The following is a 15,635-nucleotide window of genomic DNA, read 5'->3' as shown; positions in this document are numbered from 1 at the left end:
CCAAAATGCTGCTTCTTTTTTTTTTTTTACCCGTAAACAAGTAATTTATTCATTCCATTGTTGGTTAAGCATTTTGATGAATTACGAAGATAAATAGTCATAAATATGACAGAACCTCATGAATAATTCATTAAACCGCATCCACAAACACATTGGGTGCAACATAAAGAGCCATGCTGGATTCCCAAACAAAACCGGGTCAGACTGACTTCAGTTTGCATCTTCGCCAGTTCATACTCCCATTTCGTTGTATTAAAGATTATCGCCATTATTTGGTTCTGATCCAATTTGGGACAGTTGGTTCTAGATAGTTAAAAAGACAGAGTGCTTTCACACCAGGCCTGTTTAGTCCACTTTAATTAAACTCTGGTTTGTTTGTCTAAACGTTTGGTTCGTTTGGGGAAGTCAGAAGGTGTAACTGAACTCTGAGGCAGATCAGAAAAGCGAACTCTGGTCCCCCTACAAACCTCCGTCTCGGTTCCTTTGAGGTGAACTCTGGTGCGGTTTGAATGGATATGTGAATGCCAAGCGGACCAGAAACCGCTAAAAAACCAGGAAGAGGACTGCAACACAGGGCATTCTGGTTAAAAAGAACCAAAACAAAAGCGAGAGTCTAGCGCTAGCAGGAGAAATGGTTCATAGTCTTTAACGAAAGACAAAAGAGAAATCCTACATCCACTAAAATCTGACGCTACTCCGTTTTTGTTTACATTTTGTGAACTTTCGTCAGAAGTTTTTATGTTGTTTACTTCAGTGGTTCTTGTTGCAGTGCCCCCACAGGCGAGGAGGGGAACAGGTTTTTCAAAGGGTTTAGATCATTTGCTGAAAATGTAACAAATGTTCTGGTTTGATCCCCAATTGAGCAGCGCCTATGGGACTATCTGGTGTGAAAACACCCTTATTACAATAAACCTAAGTGACCTCTGGTGGATAAAACAGTAAATTACATCAAATTGTGGGATGTCCCTTAGTAGACGGCAACAAAAGTCAGGGACAAAACAACCAAAACCAATAATCTGGGAAATGGCGACAGGGCGTATTGACCGGTGCAAATGACCTCCTTCTGTATTCTCCATTTTAGCTTTTAAGGGATATAAAAACAAGGCCAAAACTACCTGTTTCATGGGGGAAAACGCTAGCTAAAACATTAGCACTGATCAATTGACAAGCAAGTAGAGTCCAGTTACTCGGCACCTGGCTGTGCATGCTGTTAATATAGATCACCGTCACAAAATCCAGACAAAAATCACTTTTTTCCCTCTAGACTGATACAAGATAATGCTAATAGTTAGGCACGTATAGTACATTTCTACAGACTTGGAAGCATTTTAATCTGTAGAGAACTACAATTAAATAGATCTAAAATATACATATATGCTGTGTGTATGATTGCCAGTGATATAATATGGAAATTAAGAGAATAAAATGTACATAAAGGACAGAATCTGTTCTGAATTTATGATGTTTGCTAAGGTGCTATTGAGTTACTTTCTTTCTGCTTTCGGATCAAATCCTCATTAAATACAAGTTAAACACCACATCACACTTTGCAGACTCTTCCTGTTTTATACTTCAACCCAAATCTCATCTATGTGACAACAAAGACAAAAACTCTGAGCTGGAACCAACACATAATAATATCACCTTGTTGTCACATGTGGGTGAAAAAACATCAGACAGCAAACAGAAAGTAAAGACTGCAGAGATGAAGAAAGCTGATGTGTGACATTGCTCATAAAGTGTAACGGTTGCATAATTGGTCTACAATTTTATTTCCAGGAATTTTCCTGTAGTAATCTGGAATGCTCTTCTTGACTTTGTTTTGTCGTTTTGTACATATTCCAAATATGTAAAGCTGGAACAAAACCTCAGAAAGGAAGGCAACTTGTGGGTTAACTTTGCTTCCAAGTTACCATACAAATAGTAAAAGGTAATATCTATATAACTCTTTGCAATTGAAAAAAGAAAAATTATACATTGATAACTATAATTTCAGAGGTCCATTCAGGTTGAGTGTCATGCCTTCTTGCTTGATTTGCTCTCGTCAAAGTCCCAGGGGCAAACCTCGGCCTTTGGAGCAGAACTAGCAGCCGCAGCTTTTGAATTTGGATTGCTCTGCTTTTCTACTGGGGCATTTTTATCAGAGCCTTTCTTACTCGACACGTCCTCAAAATCCCACGGACAAACTTCAGCCGGCTTTGGTTTGGTTGCTCCAACATTAGCGCTTTTCCTTTTCTCTACCTGCAGCCCCTCCTGCGGACTCTCTACGTCCCACGGACAGACCTCCGACAATTTCTGCTGGCTCAAACGTTTATCTGAGGACTTTGTTAAACTTTTCTCATCCTCAGTGTCTTTTGACTTTTCCTTCTCAACCGTCCTGGTGGAAGGGGCGCCTTTCCTTATCGTGGGCGATTCTTTAGCTTTGGGTGCTTGTGCTGGACTAGGTGCTCTGTCTGTATTTGGAGAAACCGCAGCACTGTCGTAGTCCCAAGGACAGATTTCGGCTTTCGTTGTTGGTAGGGGCAGAGATGTTACCCCTTTGGGAGCATCTGAAGTGGGGTTTCTACCTCGTCCGTCTACAGGAGAGGAGCTCTTTTTCTGCTTTATTGTGTCTGGAGACCGGGCTAACTCTGTCACCTTCTGCTGCTCTTCGAAGTCCCACGGACAAATGTCTGCTCGCTTTGTTTTGGAGCTTTCCAATGTAGAATGAGGCCTGTTTGACCTTGACTGACTGGGCACTTGTTGCCTTGGTCCTTCTGAGAGACTGGCTTGTGTCTCACCTCCCTCTTCCCATGGACAGACCTCGGCTCGTACAGAAGTCGTCCTCTGACTCTCCTTTGAGTGTCTTCCACCCGATGGAGACTGATCAGAGGCCTTCTGCTTCTGGGATTTACTCCCTTTGGTGCTGCCTCCATGAATCGTCGTCGACTCTGTCGGTGCTATCGAGACGTGCTTCTGGATCTTGTTCTCAGAAGGAGTCGGCAGGTCTTCCAACTCCCATGGACACACTTCGGAGACATCGTAAAGGTCCTTTCCCCGGACTGGATCGGAGCAGATTGGAAGCTGGCTGTCGGTCACCGGCTGCTTCATGATCCTGCCCTTGGCTGCACTTTGTTTGTAGTCAACCGGTTGGCTGATGATCATCTTTGGCTGACAGTCATTCTCTGTCTCTGCATTCGCCTTCGTGTCTCTGCTCTTTGGCTGACTCTTCTTATTGCTGTCCTCTGAGCTCTGGCTCTTCCCAGTCAAGCCCAAAGTCTTCTCCTTGGCGCTGGCGATGACACTCAAAGACTTCTGTAGCATGGACGCTCTGGGGTGAATTGGTTTCTTGTCAGCTGTTAGATTGTGGGCACTCGCCGACTTGCAGACTAAAGGAACAGACTCTGTAGATTCACTGGGGGCGTTGATGTTCTCACTGGACTTCTTCTTAACCAGCTTTTTGCCCATCAGCGCATCTAGTAGCGACCCTTCATTTGAGGCCGTCTCCATCTTGTCTGCGGCGGCCCTGTTGGCGTCTTCGTTCTGGTCACGGACATGATCGTAGCTGCTGTGGGACTTCTTCAGAGAGAAAACCTTGTTCTTTAGCGTCTCTTCCTTGACTGGTTTCACCTGATGGCTGGGATCCAGCGGGTTCTTCTTCAGCATGCAGATGCTGTTCCGGTTGCTCCCGTAGTCTCCCACCTCCTTGTCTTCCCGGCTGCACTGTCGATGCACAGACTCTGGGATCTCGGTGATGCGTCTCATCAGCGAGCGCCCCAGACCTTTCTTGGAGCTCCGCTTCTTCTGCAGGTGCGGGTTGTTCGCTAGCATCTTCTTCCTTTTGTAAATCTCCAGCTGGGAGTATAACTTCTTCAGCTCCTCCTAAAAATGAATAAAAACAGAAAAGCAAATTGGTGAATCTTCGTTGAGAGGTACGAGATGCATTTCGATAATAAAACACACAATCTACTCCACTTAGACCATGCAACTTCATGACAGATGGCTACAAACATCTGCTAAATGACGCACTACTCAAAAATCACATGCGTGCTGAAAGAAAAGCAAAGACAGGACTGTTCTGGACAGCATCAAATAAGGAAACAACGTGTTTTAGTGTTAGGTCTGAAACAGCCTCTAATCTCGGGTCCTTGATTGGCTCCACCTGTATCTTCATCCGAGACATTAAGTGTTTTCAAGCAACCTGGATGTGATCATAAAACCACTTCCTCAAGAAAATACTCCAAAGGCACCCAAAGCTTTTGGTAGAGAGACTTCTTCAGCTCTAACAGACAAACAGATATCTCTGCTCACGTTGGTACGTTTTTCCCAAAGGCTGTCGCAAGACCTTGCGCCACAGCCATTAATAGAACTGAGATGGCCCATTTCTTCTGGTGTCTGCAATAAAAAACTGTCATGGCTCAGTATTTGTAGAGGATTCAAACGTAACGCCAGGTTATGCAAATGAGGAGAACAGATGGATGAAAACACTGCGTACCCGAATGTCCTCGGGGTCCAGGCTGTGCTCGCTCCACGCCGAAGTGATGCTGCTGTTGAGGTATGACCCAGAGCGACCCATGTCAAGCTCGTCCTCGTAGGCCTCAGAGGCGATGTCATCCCTCATGTGGGTTCCAGCGAACAGAAACTGGAGAAAAGGTGTTAAAACTGATTAGTAGAGGTTGCTTTATTGGCAATATGACATTTAAGTACTTGTAAACTATAAAAGTGGTGTTTGTGTTCCACTAATGCCTGTTGATGCAAATTCAGCACAAACCAAGAATCATGTTGGAAGCACGTAGCAGCCTTCTAGAGGCTGAATAATACCCAGTTATCACTAATTTACTTCATTTGCACATAAAATATCTTAAAAATTTGCTTTATTTAAGTTTTGTACAGTGTCTATAAAAAGTTTTCGCCTCCAACATAAAAGGATGTTTTACTCCTTTAATTGCTTTTACAAATCAATCATGATCAACAAAATTAGTAAAAAAAAATCTTTAAAAAAAAAACTGCAATATTGAAAAAATTTATTCTACAAAATAATGAACCATAAAATGTACCACAAAATAAATGATTGCATAAATATTCACAGACTTTCCAGTAAATAACCTAATTTAACAGAGGTCCAGCCAATTGGTGCATGGAATGGAGATCTCTGAGTGCAGTGAATGTGTCTCTAGTAATTGTCATAAAAAGGCAAGCGAGAAAATATTTATGCAATCATAAATTTAAATTGAGATTTTGTTTTATTATTTTATAGAAATCAGTTTTGAATAAAAATATTTTTTTTAAAAAGCCTAATTTTATTGTTCAATGATTTGTTAATGGAATAAAAAGGGTAAAAAGATTTCATGACTGTATGGGCTTCATTCAATTTAATAATTTATAACAATATAATAAATAAATAAAGGTGATTCCTAAAAACATTGTTTAAAACAACTTGAATTAGGGGTTTAAGTTCACCTACAAGCACGTCAACGACTATATACAAAATCGCAGCTACAACAGAATGGATTAAACCAGAAATGACATCAGAATGGCCTAGTCCAAGTAAACTGAACTGAGAATCTGACTGAGGACAGTTTTTAAAGCCAGCTGTTATTTGTCTTCCTCTTCTGAATTTTGCACCTGTTAGTTTAATAAAATGCATCTCGGTTTGAGGTTTACGTCATGATGAACAGTTACAGCGTTTGAAAACTGAGGTTTGCCCACCTTGGGAACGAGCAGCAGACCCAGAGTCACCGTCACCGTCAGGTGGGTGTGGGTGAAGAACAGCAGCAGCATCCAGTCTGGGTGGAGTTCATGAGCCAGAGTGAACCTGGGACACAAACGGAAAAATTTAAACACAGCAAAACAAAACAAAAAAACAAACACAGAGAGAGACTGCAGGAAAACTTTGACTAGACTGGGACTTTTCTACAACAGAGTATTAGGACCAGGCTTAGAAAAAAAACTCTTACAAGAATAAAGTTGTAATAATTTGAGACTAAAGTCATAATATTACCAGAATAAAGTCAAATTACATGAATAAACGTGTATGCGGATAGTCAAAATAATACAAGAATAATGGTGCAGTATTATAGGAACAGAATCACAGTATTATGAGAATAAAGTCAGTTACGAGGATAAACTCGTATGAGAATAAAGTCAGAATATTATGATAATTAAGTTATATATTACTAGATGGAAAAAGTTTAAATATGATAATAAAGTCGTAATATTACCAGAATAAAATTGTAGTAAACACATCAGCATCAGATTATTATCACTAGCAGCAGCCTACTGCTGATACAATCTGATGCTGATGTGTTAACAGATTAAGTTTTACTTTATTTATAAAACAAAAACAAATAGTATAACTTCATAACATTCCTTATTTTACCATGGTTATGTGACTGCCTTTTTATGTTGGTCATATCATAATATTATAACTTTATTTTTGTAATTAAAATTTTTTTCCGTATTTTCCTGTTTCTGCCTGTAAAAAGAGAATAAACCGTCTTGTCGGTTCCACTGTTTCACTTATCGTTCCATTTGGGTGATCGCTTTGGCAGCTGGAATATTTTCTTCCAAAACTTTCAGAATAATTTGCAACAACAAGAAAAGAGAAGTGACCTTGATCTGGACATGAGATTCGGTCTATTTTTGCATCCGACAGCCGTACGCTGGATGAGATCATTAGAGGCTGGGACAACAGCGGTGAGAGGAACGATCAGGATTTGAAGGCATGGCGCCGCAATGCAAGCAAATGTCATATAGCAGCCTCATTAAAGTCGGGAAATGGGTAATTAATGAACAGGTATTGTGGTAATAGCTCGAAGGCGCGGATGAAGGCAAAGGTCCAGCATGCAAAATGTCCCGGAAGCCTCGAAGTCTGTTTGGTGATGAGTTTCTGTGCAGACGAGGGTTTAATAGCCCCGGCGTTTTGTCTCTCCTCTGCCCAAATCGTCAGTTTATTCCCTACACCGGCGTAAAGAACCGATGAAAACACAAACCTAAAGCCTGAGCTCCTACTGGCCGCTGTGGGATCAAGCAGCTGCTTGGTGAGACGAATAGAAACTCTCTAATTTATAAAAGGTGACCTATTACACTTCCTTAAACAGGTTAGGATAGACTTATACATCAAATGTGTCAAACTCAAGGCCCGAGGGCCAAATCTGGCCCGCAGTAGCTTTTTATGTGGCCCTCTAGATTCCAAATTACATCATGAAGTCCGTCCAGTTTTTCACAATTCCACAAAATTTACATCTTTTTCTAATCTTAATGCAATTTTTTCTCGAAACTGGCCAAAAACATTGGGTATAAGTGACCGCTGCCTCGGCCTAAATGTCAATACGGCGATTAATAAAAAGTCACATTTAACATCATACATTAGCGCAAATATTTACAAAATGGCTCCACAAAATCTGTGATTTTGATTGCAAAAAACACAAAAACAATCACAAAATCTTGAATGGACTGGAAAGGTGTCAAACACATTTTAATTTTAAGAAACATTTACTGAATTTCATCAATAGATTCTGGCTCAACCGGCCCTTTAAGAACATACAGATTTTTGATATGGCCCAAAATTAAACATACCCGGTCAATAGGATGCACAAAACATGTTCATTACATTTTTTGCACAAACCTATTCTTAGATAAAAGATTTTAGAGCGTCTTGTGACTTTAAATCCAAATAACCTGCTGCCAGCCACACCCCCCCCAGCTCAACGTTTACACTTGCACGTTAAAATGGCTGCCAACAGACGTGCAATTAAACAACCATAAATGTGGCAAGTCGTTTCTGGATGGTAAGCAAACAACAAAACACTTGGCTTTTCCAGCAGCCATTGTACAGTGCAGAGAGAGGTAAAGTCAAAACTTTGACAAGTTTAATTACGGTAATTTGTTAAAGTTAAACATAAAGGTTACAAGGTTACTCAGCTAAAAGTAAAAAGTAGAGCATAGTAAAAATACTCCTAAAAGTAATTTTCTTCTAAAACGTTACTCAAGTAAATGTGACAGAGTAAATGTAAATAAACAAAAAAGGGTTAAGCTGACCAATAATAATGACAAAGTATTTGTACGGAGTTCAAAAGCCTCCAAACCTCAACATTTATTTAAAAACCTATGAATAGCAAAACATTCAAGACGAATAAATGTTTATTTAGAGCTAAAATATGTCTGCCAAAAATTTCACCTTTAATGCCGTCACAGAAAATAAATCACGGTGGCGCTCTTCATTAGTAAGTGATGTGATGGAGCTGATCTCTAAGCTAGGGGCTAAGAATAGCTGCGGTGATGTCAGTTCATTTATAACATCTTTGTGCAGCGATTTGACGTGCAGAGCGGAGGAACTTCACTGTGAAACAGCAACATGAGGCTTCGCTCTCAGGTCACATGTAACAGGCCTGTGGAAGTTATGCTTCATGATTTTTAGGTGACAAACAAAATGGCACATAAATGTGAAGTGCAATTAAAGTTAGGAGTGGTTATCAGAATTTTCTACAGTGTTTTTCTTTAAAGATCGTTTTACTCTGCAAGCTACTGCCCCCAAATCAACGTTTACACTCAGGCGTGAAAATGGCTGCAATCAGACGCGCAATTATACAACCGTACATCTTTGAAAATCAGAAGTGGAGCCTTCTGCACAACCAACAATAAAGCAGCAAGTGGTTCCTGGATGGTAAGTTGACAGCAAAACTCTTGTCTTTTCCAGCACCCATTGTACAGTACACACAACATTAAAACTAGCTGACCAAATGTGCTGGAATTCTGCTTGAGTTGCTAGGTAACAGGGTTGGGCTTGGGGTTTCTAGGTAACGGCGCAGGGCCCGTAGAATGTAACTTATCGGAAGGTTTTTGAAACATTTTCCAGACACCAAAAAATATGAACTTGCTGCCAAAAAACAGCTGGGTGTTTTTTTTAAGTGCTTGAACCGTTTTGAGAACCACTTGAGACACAAATGGCCAAACAAAATCGAGCAAAATGTGAATTTTGCATAATATTTTCTGCATTTTTCTCTTTTCTGACCAATCACTGCGACTCGTCTGTATTTTACCCAATCCCCTTCTAATTAACTTCCTGGTTCAAGATGAGGCAAGTGTGACAGCAACGGTAACATTTGTCTTTTCCTACTTTTCTTTTTTGTAAAAAAAATAACCCACCACTTAGAGATTTACTTATACTGTCTCTACAGGTCATGTAATGCTTCACAAAACTTGAAAATGTTGTTTACACTTCAGATATTAACTGTATTAAATTCTTGTCTCTTTTTTTGGATGAACTGAAACATCTGGGTTACATTTGGGAGCAGAACGGGGGATTACCTGATTACGTGGAAAATGGCCGACAGCACCAGCTCGTTGTGAATGGCGATGGCCATGTACCGAGGCTCGTGGAAAGCCGACGGCACGGTTCTCACGGCGTAACAAAGGTACACGGCCCACAGCAGGAAGAGGAACTCCGCTGTTCAAGAAAAAAATGCTGTTGACCAACAATCCTTAAAGAAAAATGCCACAACTCTCCAAGTTCAACATATTTCCTCCTCAGATACACATAATTTTTTGCTCAACAAAAAATGTGGTTGCAGCTGTGGTTTTTATTCACATAATAATAAAATAAATTACAGATCAGGTTTAACTCTGAAGACAATCAGCAACAGAGAAATGACAAAATTCTATAAAATATATAAAAAAAAATCTTCAAATATAATTTATGTCTGCTTTTCTGTATCTGACCTTTTTTAAAAATATATTTTTTATAACAGAAAAAAAAAATTGTAAAGATATAAAAAATATTTTAAAATGTCATTTATCTTATATTTGCTTCTCTGTGACTGATGTTTCTTTTTTTAAATATTTTTTTTATCACAGAAAAGTGAAAAAATGGAAAGAAAAAATATTTTTAAATATAGTTGGTCTGCTTTACTGTGTCTGACCTATTTTTGCAAATATAATTTTATCACAGAAAAATGACAAAATCATAAAGAAAAGATAAGAAAAAAAATTTTAAATGTCATTTATCTTATATTTGCTTCTCTGTGTCGGATTTTTATTTATTTTTAAAATAATTTTTATCACAAAAAATGAGAAAATTGTAAAGGAAAAGATCTAAAATATATTTTCAAATATAATTTATATTTCATTTGCTTCCCTGTGTCTTTCTGGCTCCATTTGTATTCAACTAAAAACCGAACCTGATAGATTTTGATTTTATTTCCTAAATCAGAGAGCCTGAATGTTACTGACTACACTTGAAGAGAAGTTAAAACACAGTAATTAAAAAAAAAAAGTAATATATTTTCCTTGACTGAAATCATTGCGGATTAATAAAGACTTTGTAAGTGATTCGTTTTCTTCACAGTATCTGTTTCACAGAGTACGTTTAAATTAAATATTTATAATGTTTCTGATTGGTCAGCAATATTTTGTGTATTTATTTTGTTTCTAATGGAAGACTATTAGTGCTGAAAGTGCAGTTTTTGCTCCATTCGCAGACCTATTCAGTCAGGCCCAAATTTGCTTCAGGCTCCCTTTAATTTATAGTATTGTTTTGTAGCTGGGAGGAAAATTAACCACACAGGACTGCAGCTGAATCAGATCTCTGACTGCGAGCCAGAGCAGGTGTATTTCTTAAAATCTGAAAGATTTATAGCTTCCTGGTGAGTCTGAATTACGAGTCGCGTTCAGGCAGAGACAGCGCTGACTTGCATATCCTATTTTTACCGCCTAATGAACAGAATGAGACTGCAAGCTCAGTGTACAGTAGCACAGCAGGGTGTCTCTGCTTGTGGCCCATCTGTTCGTTAGAAGCTACTTCTCTTTCTTAAAGACTTGGCTAGCAGACAGAACACAACAGATGAGCATATTTGATTTCTCATCTGCCTCCGCTTTTTTCCTCTCAGACGGAGCAGCGAATAAAAGTTGAGTCATGGTGGAGAAGAAATAAATCATTTTGGATTTAATGCATTAATATTATTACAACATGTGCAGCCTGGCTCTATGATGAAGCTGCAGGATGTAACTTTTATAAAACATTTTTTTTACATATTTGTTAAAACTATGTACGCTATGAGACAGATAATCTAAAAAAATGTAGCTCCTCTGCCTTCTTCTATTGCTAACTACAAACAACCAATCAGAGCGAGGAGGCGGGTCTTAGCGCTGTCAGTCATGCCCCCCATTGCTCTCTGCAGTGCTGCAGCTAGCACAACCTGTCATAAATGCTAATGCTAGTTATCATGACCACCAATGATGGCAGATAAACAGTTTTTCTTGTCACGGTGAGTTGTTTCTCCGCCATTAGCACATTTAGCATCATGTTCACGAGGTTGATTGACAGCGCTAAGACCCTCCTGTTTCTGATTGCTTGTTTTTGGTCGAGAGCGGTGCATTTGTGATTAGTAGCTCAGGGAGGAATTGGAAGAGATGGATCTTTTCTGTCTCATTTCTCTGTATGTTTTAACTTGTTTTTTATAAAAGTTACAAACTGCATCTTTAATGATGTGAAACTTTTAAAAACTAAATAAAATAAAAAATCTGTAATGGGATAATATCTTTGTAAATATTTATATTTTTCATCACTGTGGAATGTAATCTGGCCATTGAATGCAACCAGGTAACATTTTTTAATCCTAATCTTGAATTTATCCCAGATATTTTCTGTGCTGACTAACCGACGGCCATCATGTAATCCCAGCGATCCAGGAGGCACATGCCGAACTGACTCCCGTCGGGCGTGTGGCCCACATCGATGAGCGCCAACTTCCTGTCTGGGTTCTGACAGACGGCAGACGTCCACGCCACTAGGAACCAGCAGACGATGAGCAGGATGAAGGCCAGCAGGCGCAGGACTCGCCAGCTGGTCATGTAGGGGATCCGCTGGGCTGTGCGGGACAGGAAGACCTTCAACACCCTGTGGAGAAAAAGGCTCGCTGTAAAGGTCACCTAGGTTAGCATGGATCTGTGGTCTATACAAAACATGTTCATTAAATTTTTTATACAAAATCGTTTTTAGATAATGAGATTTTTGTCTGGCCAGTTTTTTTCATAACGAGCTGTTTTAGGGCGTCTGTCGCTTTAAATCCAAAGAAGCTGTTTCTGGCCACGCCCCCCAGGTCAATCTTTACACTCACACCTGAAAATGGCTGCAAACACATGCGCAAATACACAATTGTACATCTTTGAAAAGCAGAAGTGGAGCCTCCTGCACAACCAACAAGAACATTTTTGACTTTTCAAACTCCAAAACTTCTTAAGATTTTTACTGAGTAAAATAAAAGATTTCTGAAATTTTTCTTGCACATTTTGGATGTTTCATATTTAGAAAATTCAGTTTTTCCCCCTAGAAAATGTCTGAGATTAATCCCAAAACTTCAGAGTTTTTTCTAGCAAACTTTCAACTTTTGAAACTCAATTGTATTTATTTTTTCTAGAAAAGTTCAGAGATTAATGTAAAAATTTCTGCATGCATTTCTATAAAATGTTCAAACTTTTTTTTCTTGAAAATTTCTAAGATCAACCTCAAAATCTTTGAGCTTTTTTCAAACAAATTTGAAACTTTTGAGGTAGAAATTTGTTTTTTCTTGAAAAATGTCTGAGATTAATCACAAAATTTCCGATTCTTTTCCAGTAAATGTTTTACTTTTCAAACTCAGAAATTAACTTGTTTTTTCTTGAAAATTTCCAAGGTTAATTTAAGGATTTCTTTGCTTCTAGCAAATTTTAAATTGTTCAAACTCAGACTCTGAAGTTTTCTAGAAAGAACAAGACAATTTCCGAGAATAATCACAAAATTTCTGATTTATGTCTAGCAAATTTCGACTTTTCAAACTCAGAAATTATCTTGGTTTTTCTACAGAATCTCAGAGATTAAGCTAAAAATTTCTAGACTTTTTTTCTTATGTATAGTAGCCTTAATATGTAATCGTATTATCTATTATTTTTTTTATTTTACCTTTTATCCTCCTCATCTTCCCTCGAACCTTCTGAGGCCACCATAGCGCCCCCTGGTGGCGTTTTAAACCCACCGGTGTGAGAGACATTAAAACACAAGACCAACCTGCTATTCTTAGGCTCTGCCCTTCAAAGCAACATCGATATAATTTCCACTAATGAGCCCCATCAAAAATTTATCTGTGCTGCATTAATGTCCACTTACAGCCATTTCGTACCCCCATCCTTTGAATCGCCATCTCTACTTTTGAAAGATTCATATTTCAAATAAAAAAAGAAGCTCCTCCTGCAGCTATTCACTAATATCGCCGCTTGTTGCCAGCAGTCGTTTCTGTTCTTCTTGCCGTCACATTTGTCTCTGTAGTATTTAGAGGTTAGCCGGGGCCAGAGCTTCCTTAATTACTTTCTCTTGGCAAGGAATGCAAAATAAAGTCCGGTGATGAAGTAGCTGAGAAACACACAGCCTCTTGGCTCTTTCTTTTAGCAGGAATTAAAATGTGAGATTCGGTGTAATTGCTGTGGAAAAAGTCAATAGGATCCGGAAGGTGATTCTGGGAGTGAATAACGGAGAGCACCTGTAGAGTTTCAGAGTGAGCGTCCCGTAGACGGTGGCGAAGCCCAGCAGTCGGACCCAACGCAGCAAGATGCAGCGGAAAACGCTCGGGTGAAAGTAGAGGATCCCGACCTGGAAGCAGACAAAAACCAGCGAGGGTTTATACCCATCTGGAAGTACAACGGCAAAGTACTCGGACTGTTGTGGATCCAAAAAATAAATAAATAAAGTGCATTTCTGCTACAAATCGTACATTTTGAGATTAATCTCAGAAATGTTCTAATAAGGAGTGTATATATATATATATATATATATATATATATATATATATATATATATATATATATATAACAGAAAGAAAAAAGTTTTTTAAAAAACCCACTTTTGACCTTTGGAAATGTTCTGCATTTCAAAAGTCTCAAAAAAAAAAAAAAAAAATTCTAGAAAATATGCGACTTTTATCAGAAATTTCCATGTTTTATTCTAGAACATTTCTGAGATTTTTTTGGTGTAAAATTACTCCTTTTTTTCTGATCCCAGTGGCGTTTTTACGCCGTCATAGGAAGATAATGGCCTCTCTGTTGTGTGGAAATTAAACTGAAGTTGGAGGAAGCTGCAGCCTCAGCAAACAGCTCTATAAACACTGACGTGATTTTATTTAAATGTTTGTTCTGATCTGCATCTGGAGCACAGCAGCAGGGTTTCACTAACTCTGTTTGCTGGTTCTACGTTCTCCCACGCCGTTTAACTGCGTTCATTTTTCACTCTTCTAACAATCAAAGCTAAAGGCATAAGGATGTAAAATGAAGTATCTTTTGTCTCCACAAACAAGGAGGATAAAATTTTGTCATAAAGTTGAAGAACCTCCTGAGATTTGTCACATAAACCAGCAGATGGGATCTCTTCATGCTTCAGTTAACATGTGAGGCAGGCAGATGCTGCTGCTTTCAACTCAACCGCAGATATAAGAAGAGCTAGCAACGATTATTGAAACCTCTGGTGCTGATACGATACACAGTCTCCGTTAATACGACAGCATTTTATAACATTTCAGTAGGTGGGAGCTTTCAAAGAGATGCAAACTGAAATCATCAAAGTGAAAGCACCCACAAGCCACGAGAATGTGAATTTTAAAAGATGCAAATGTAATTTTATTGTTATTCTTTTTAAAGTTATTGGATTCCTCTCAATAATAAAACAAACATGCAAGTTTTAGTGAAAAGTAGTACAAAGTTTTGGAAAGAGGGATTTGCTCGACATAATCAGAATCTTAGCTCCATTTTCACTACAAATGTGCAGAAAACCTTTTGTCAATATTCTGCTAATGTTGAAAAACACAATTTCTTAACTGCGGTGTTTCCACTGTATAAGAAATGCAATTAAAATCACACAATCAGTTTGTTCTTGTAGTAAGTCGTTAAAAACATGGCGCCCCGGGTGCTATGGTGGCTCAGGGGCAAAGCACGACCCAAATATTGAAGCCTTAGTCCTCGTGGCGGTGGTTGCAGGTTCAATTCCCGGCCTGGCGACATTTGCCGCACACCATTTTTCCTGTCGAACTACTTTCAAATAAAGGCCACTAGAGCTAACAAAACCTTTATTAAAACAAAAAAAAACATGGCGCCCCATGATCCTCCACCCACTTCCTGTCGTTTTCTTCTTCATGGTTTCCACCAGTAGCATCATCCGGTTATTGATCATGTGACTCATGAAGCAAAAAAAGTGTTTCTATTGCAGTTTTGCAAAATAAACAAATTTTGAAGCGGCCAAAAAATCTAAACTATCTGTCATAATTACCATGTTTCCATTTTAGCTGCAATTCATCACCAACAGCTGTGTTTCCATTATAAATGTGAACAAAACTTTGTCTATATTCCACTGACGTAAAAAAAAACACAATTTCACAACTGCTGTTTCCATTAAAGAAGAAAGGCAGTTAAAATCATGTGAATAAATTTGTTCATGCAATAAATCGTTAAAAAACATGCTGCACCAGAACGTTTTATCAAAAAACGAGTTTTTTCAAAATTGGTGTGTTTTCATCAATTAAATGTATTTTCTAAGGCTACATTCACACCAGCCCTGCTGTTATCAAACTTTAGTTTGTCTAAGTCCGGTTTCTCTTGCGGAGGTGTGAATGTGTAAGCGAACTCTGATGCGGACCAAA

General features: G+C 38.8%; 1 protein-coding gene across 2 annotated transcripts in view; it reads right to left on the bottom strand.

Annotated features, from left to right (window-relative positions):
* Positions 1-1,753: 1,753 nt before the first annotated feature.
* The window catches only part of gpr158a (G protein-coupled receptor 158a), a 68,342-nt gene continuing 54,460 nt past the window's right edge, over positions 1,754-15,635 (bottom strand). Inside the window, exons 6-12 of one of the 2 annotated variants that reach the window (XM_028005795.1) lie at positions 13,491-13,600; positions 11,637-11,875; positions 9,289-9,427; positions 5,689-5,794; positions 4,475-4,621; positions 4,291-4,374; positions 1,754-3,861 (exon numbers count right to left, since the gene is read on the bottom strand). In XM_028005795.1, the coding sequence (XP_027861596.1) occupies positions 2,017-3,861; positions 4,291-4,374; positions 4,475-4,621; positions 5,689-5,794; positions 9,289-9,427; positions 11,637-11,875; positions 13,491-13,600 (2,670 nt within the window). In that variant the 3' untranslated portion in view covers positions 1,754-2,016. The remainder of the gene's footprint in view (positions 3,862-4,290; positions 4,375-4,474; positions 4,622-5,688; positions 5,795-9,288; positions 9,428-11,636; positions 11,876-13,490; positions 13,601-15,635) is intronic. The other variant, XM_028005796.1, reaches the window with a different exon arrangement.

Source organism: Xiphophorus couchianus, chromosome 21 (genome assembly GCF_001444195.1).
Source record: "Xiphophorus couchianus chromosome 21, X_couchianus-1.0, whole genome shotgun sequence".
Classification (NCBI taxonomy): Eukaryota; Metazoa; Chordata; class Actinopteri; order Cyprinodontiformes; family Poeciliidae; genus Xiphophorus; species Xiphophorus couchianus.
This window is presented reverse-complemented; position numbering and strand designations above follow the sequence as displayed.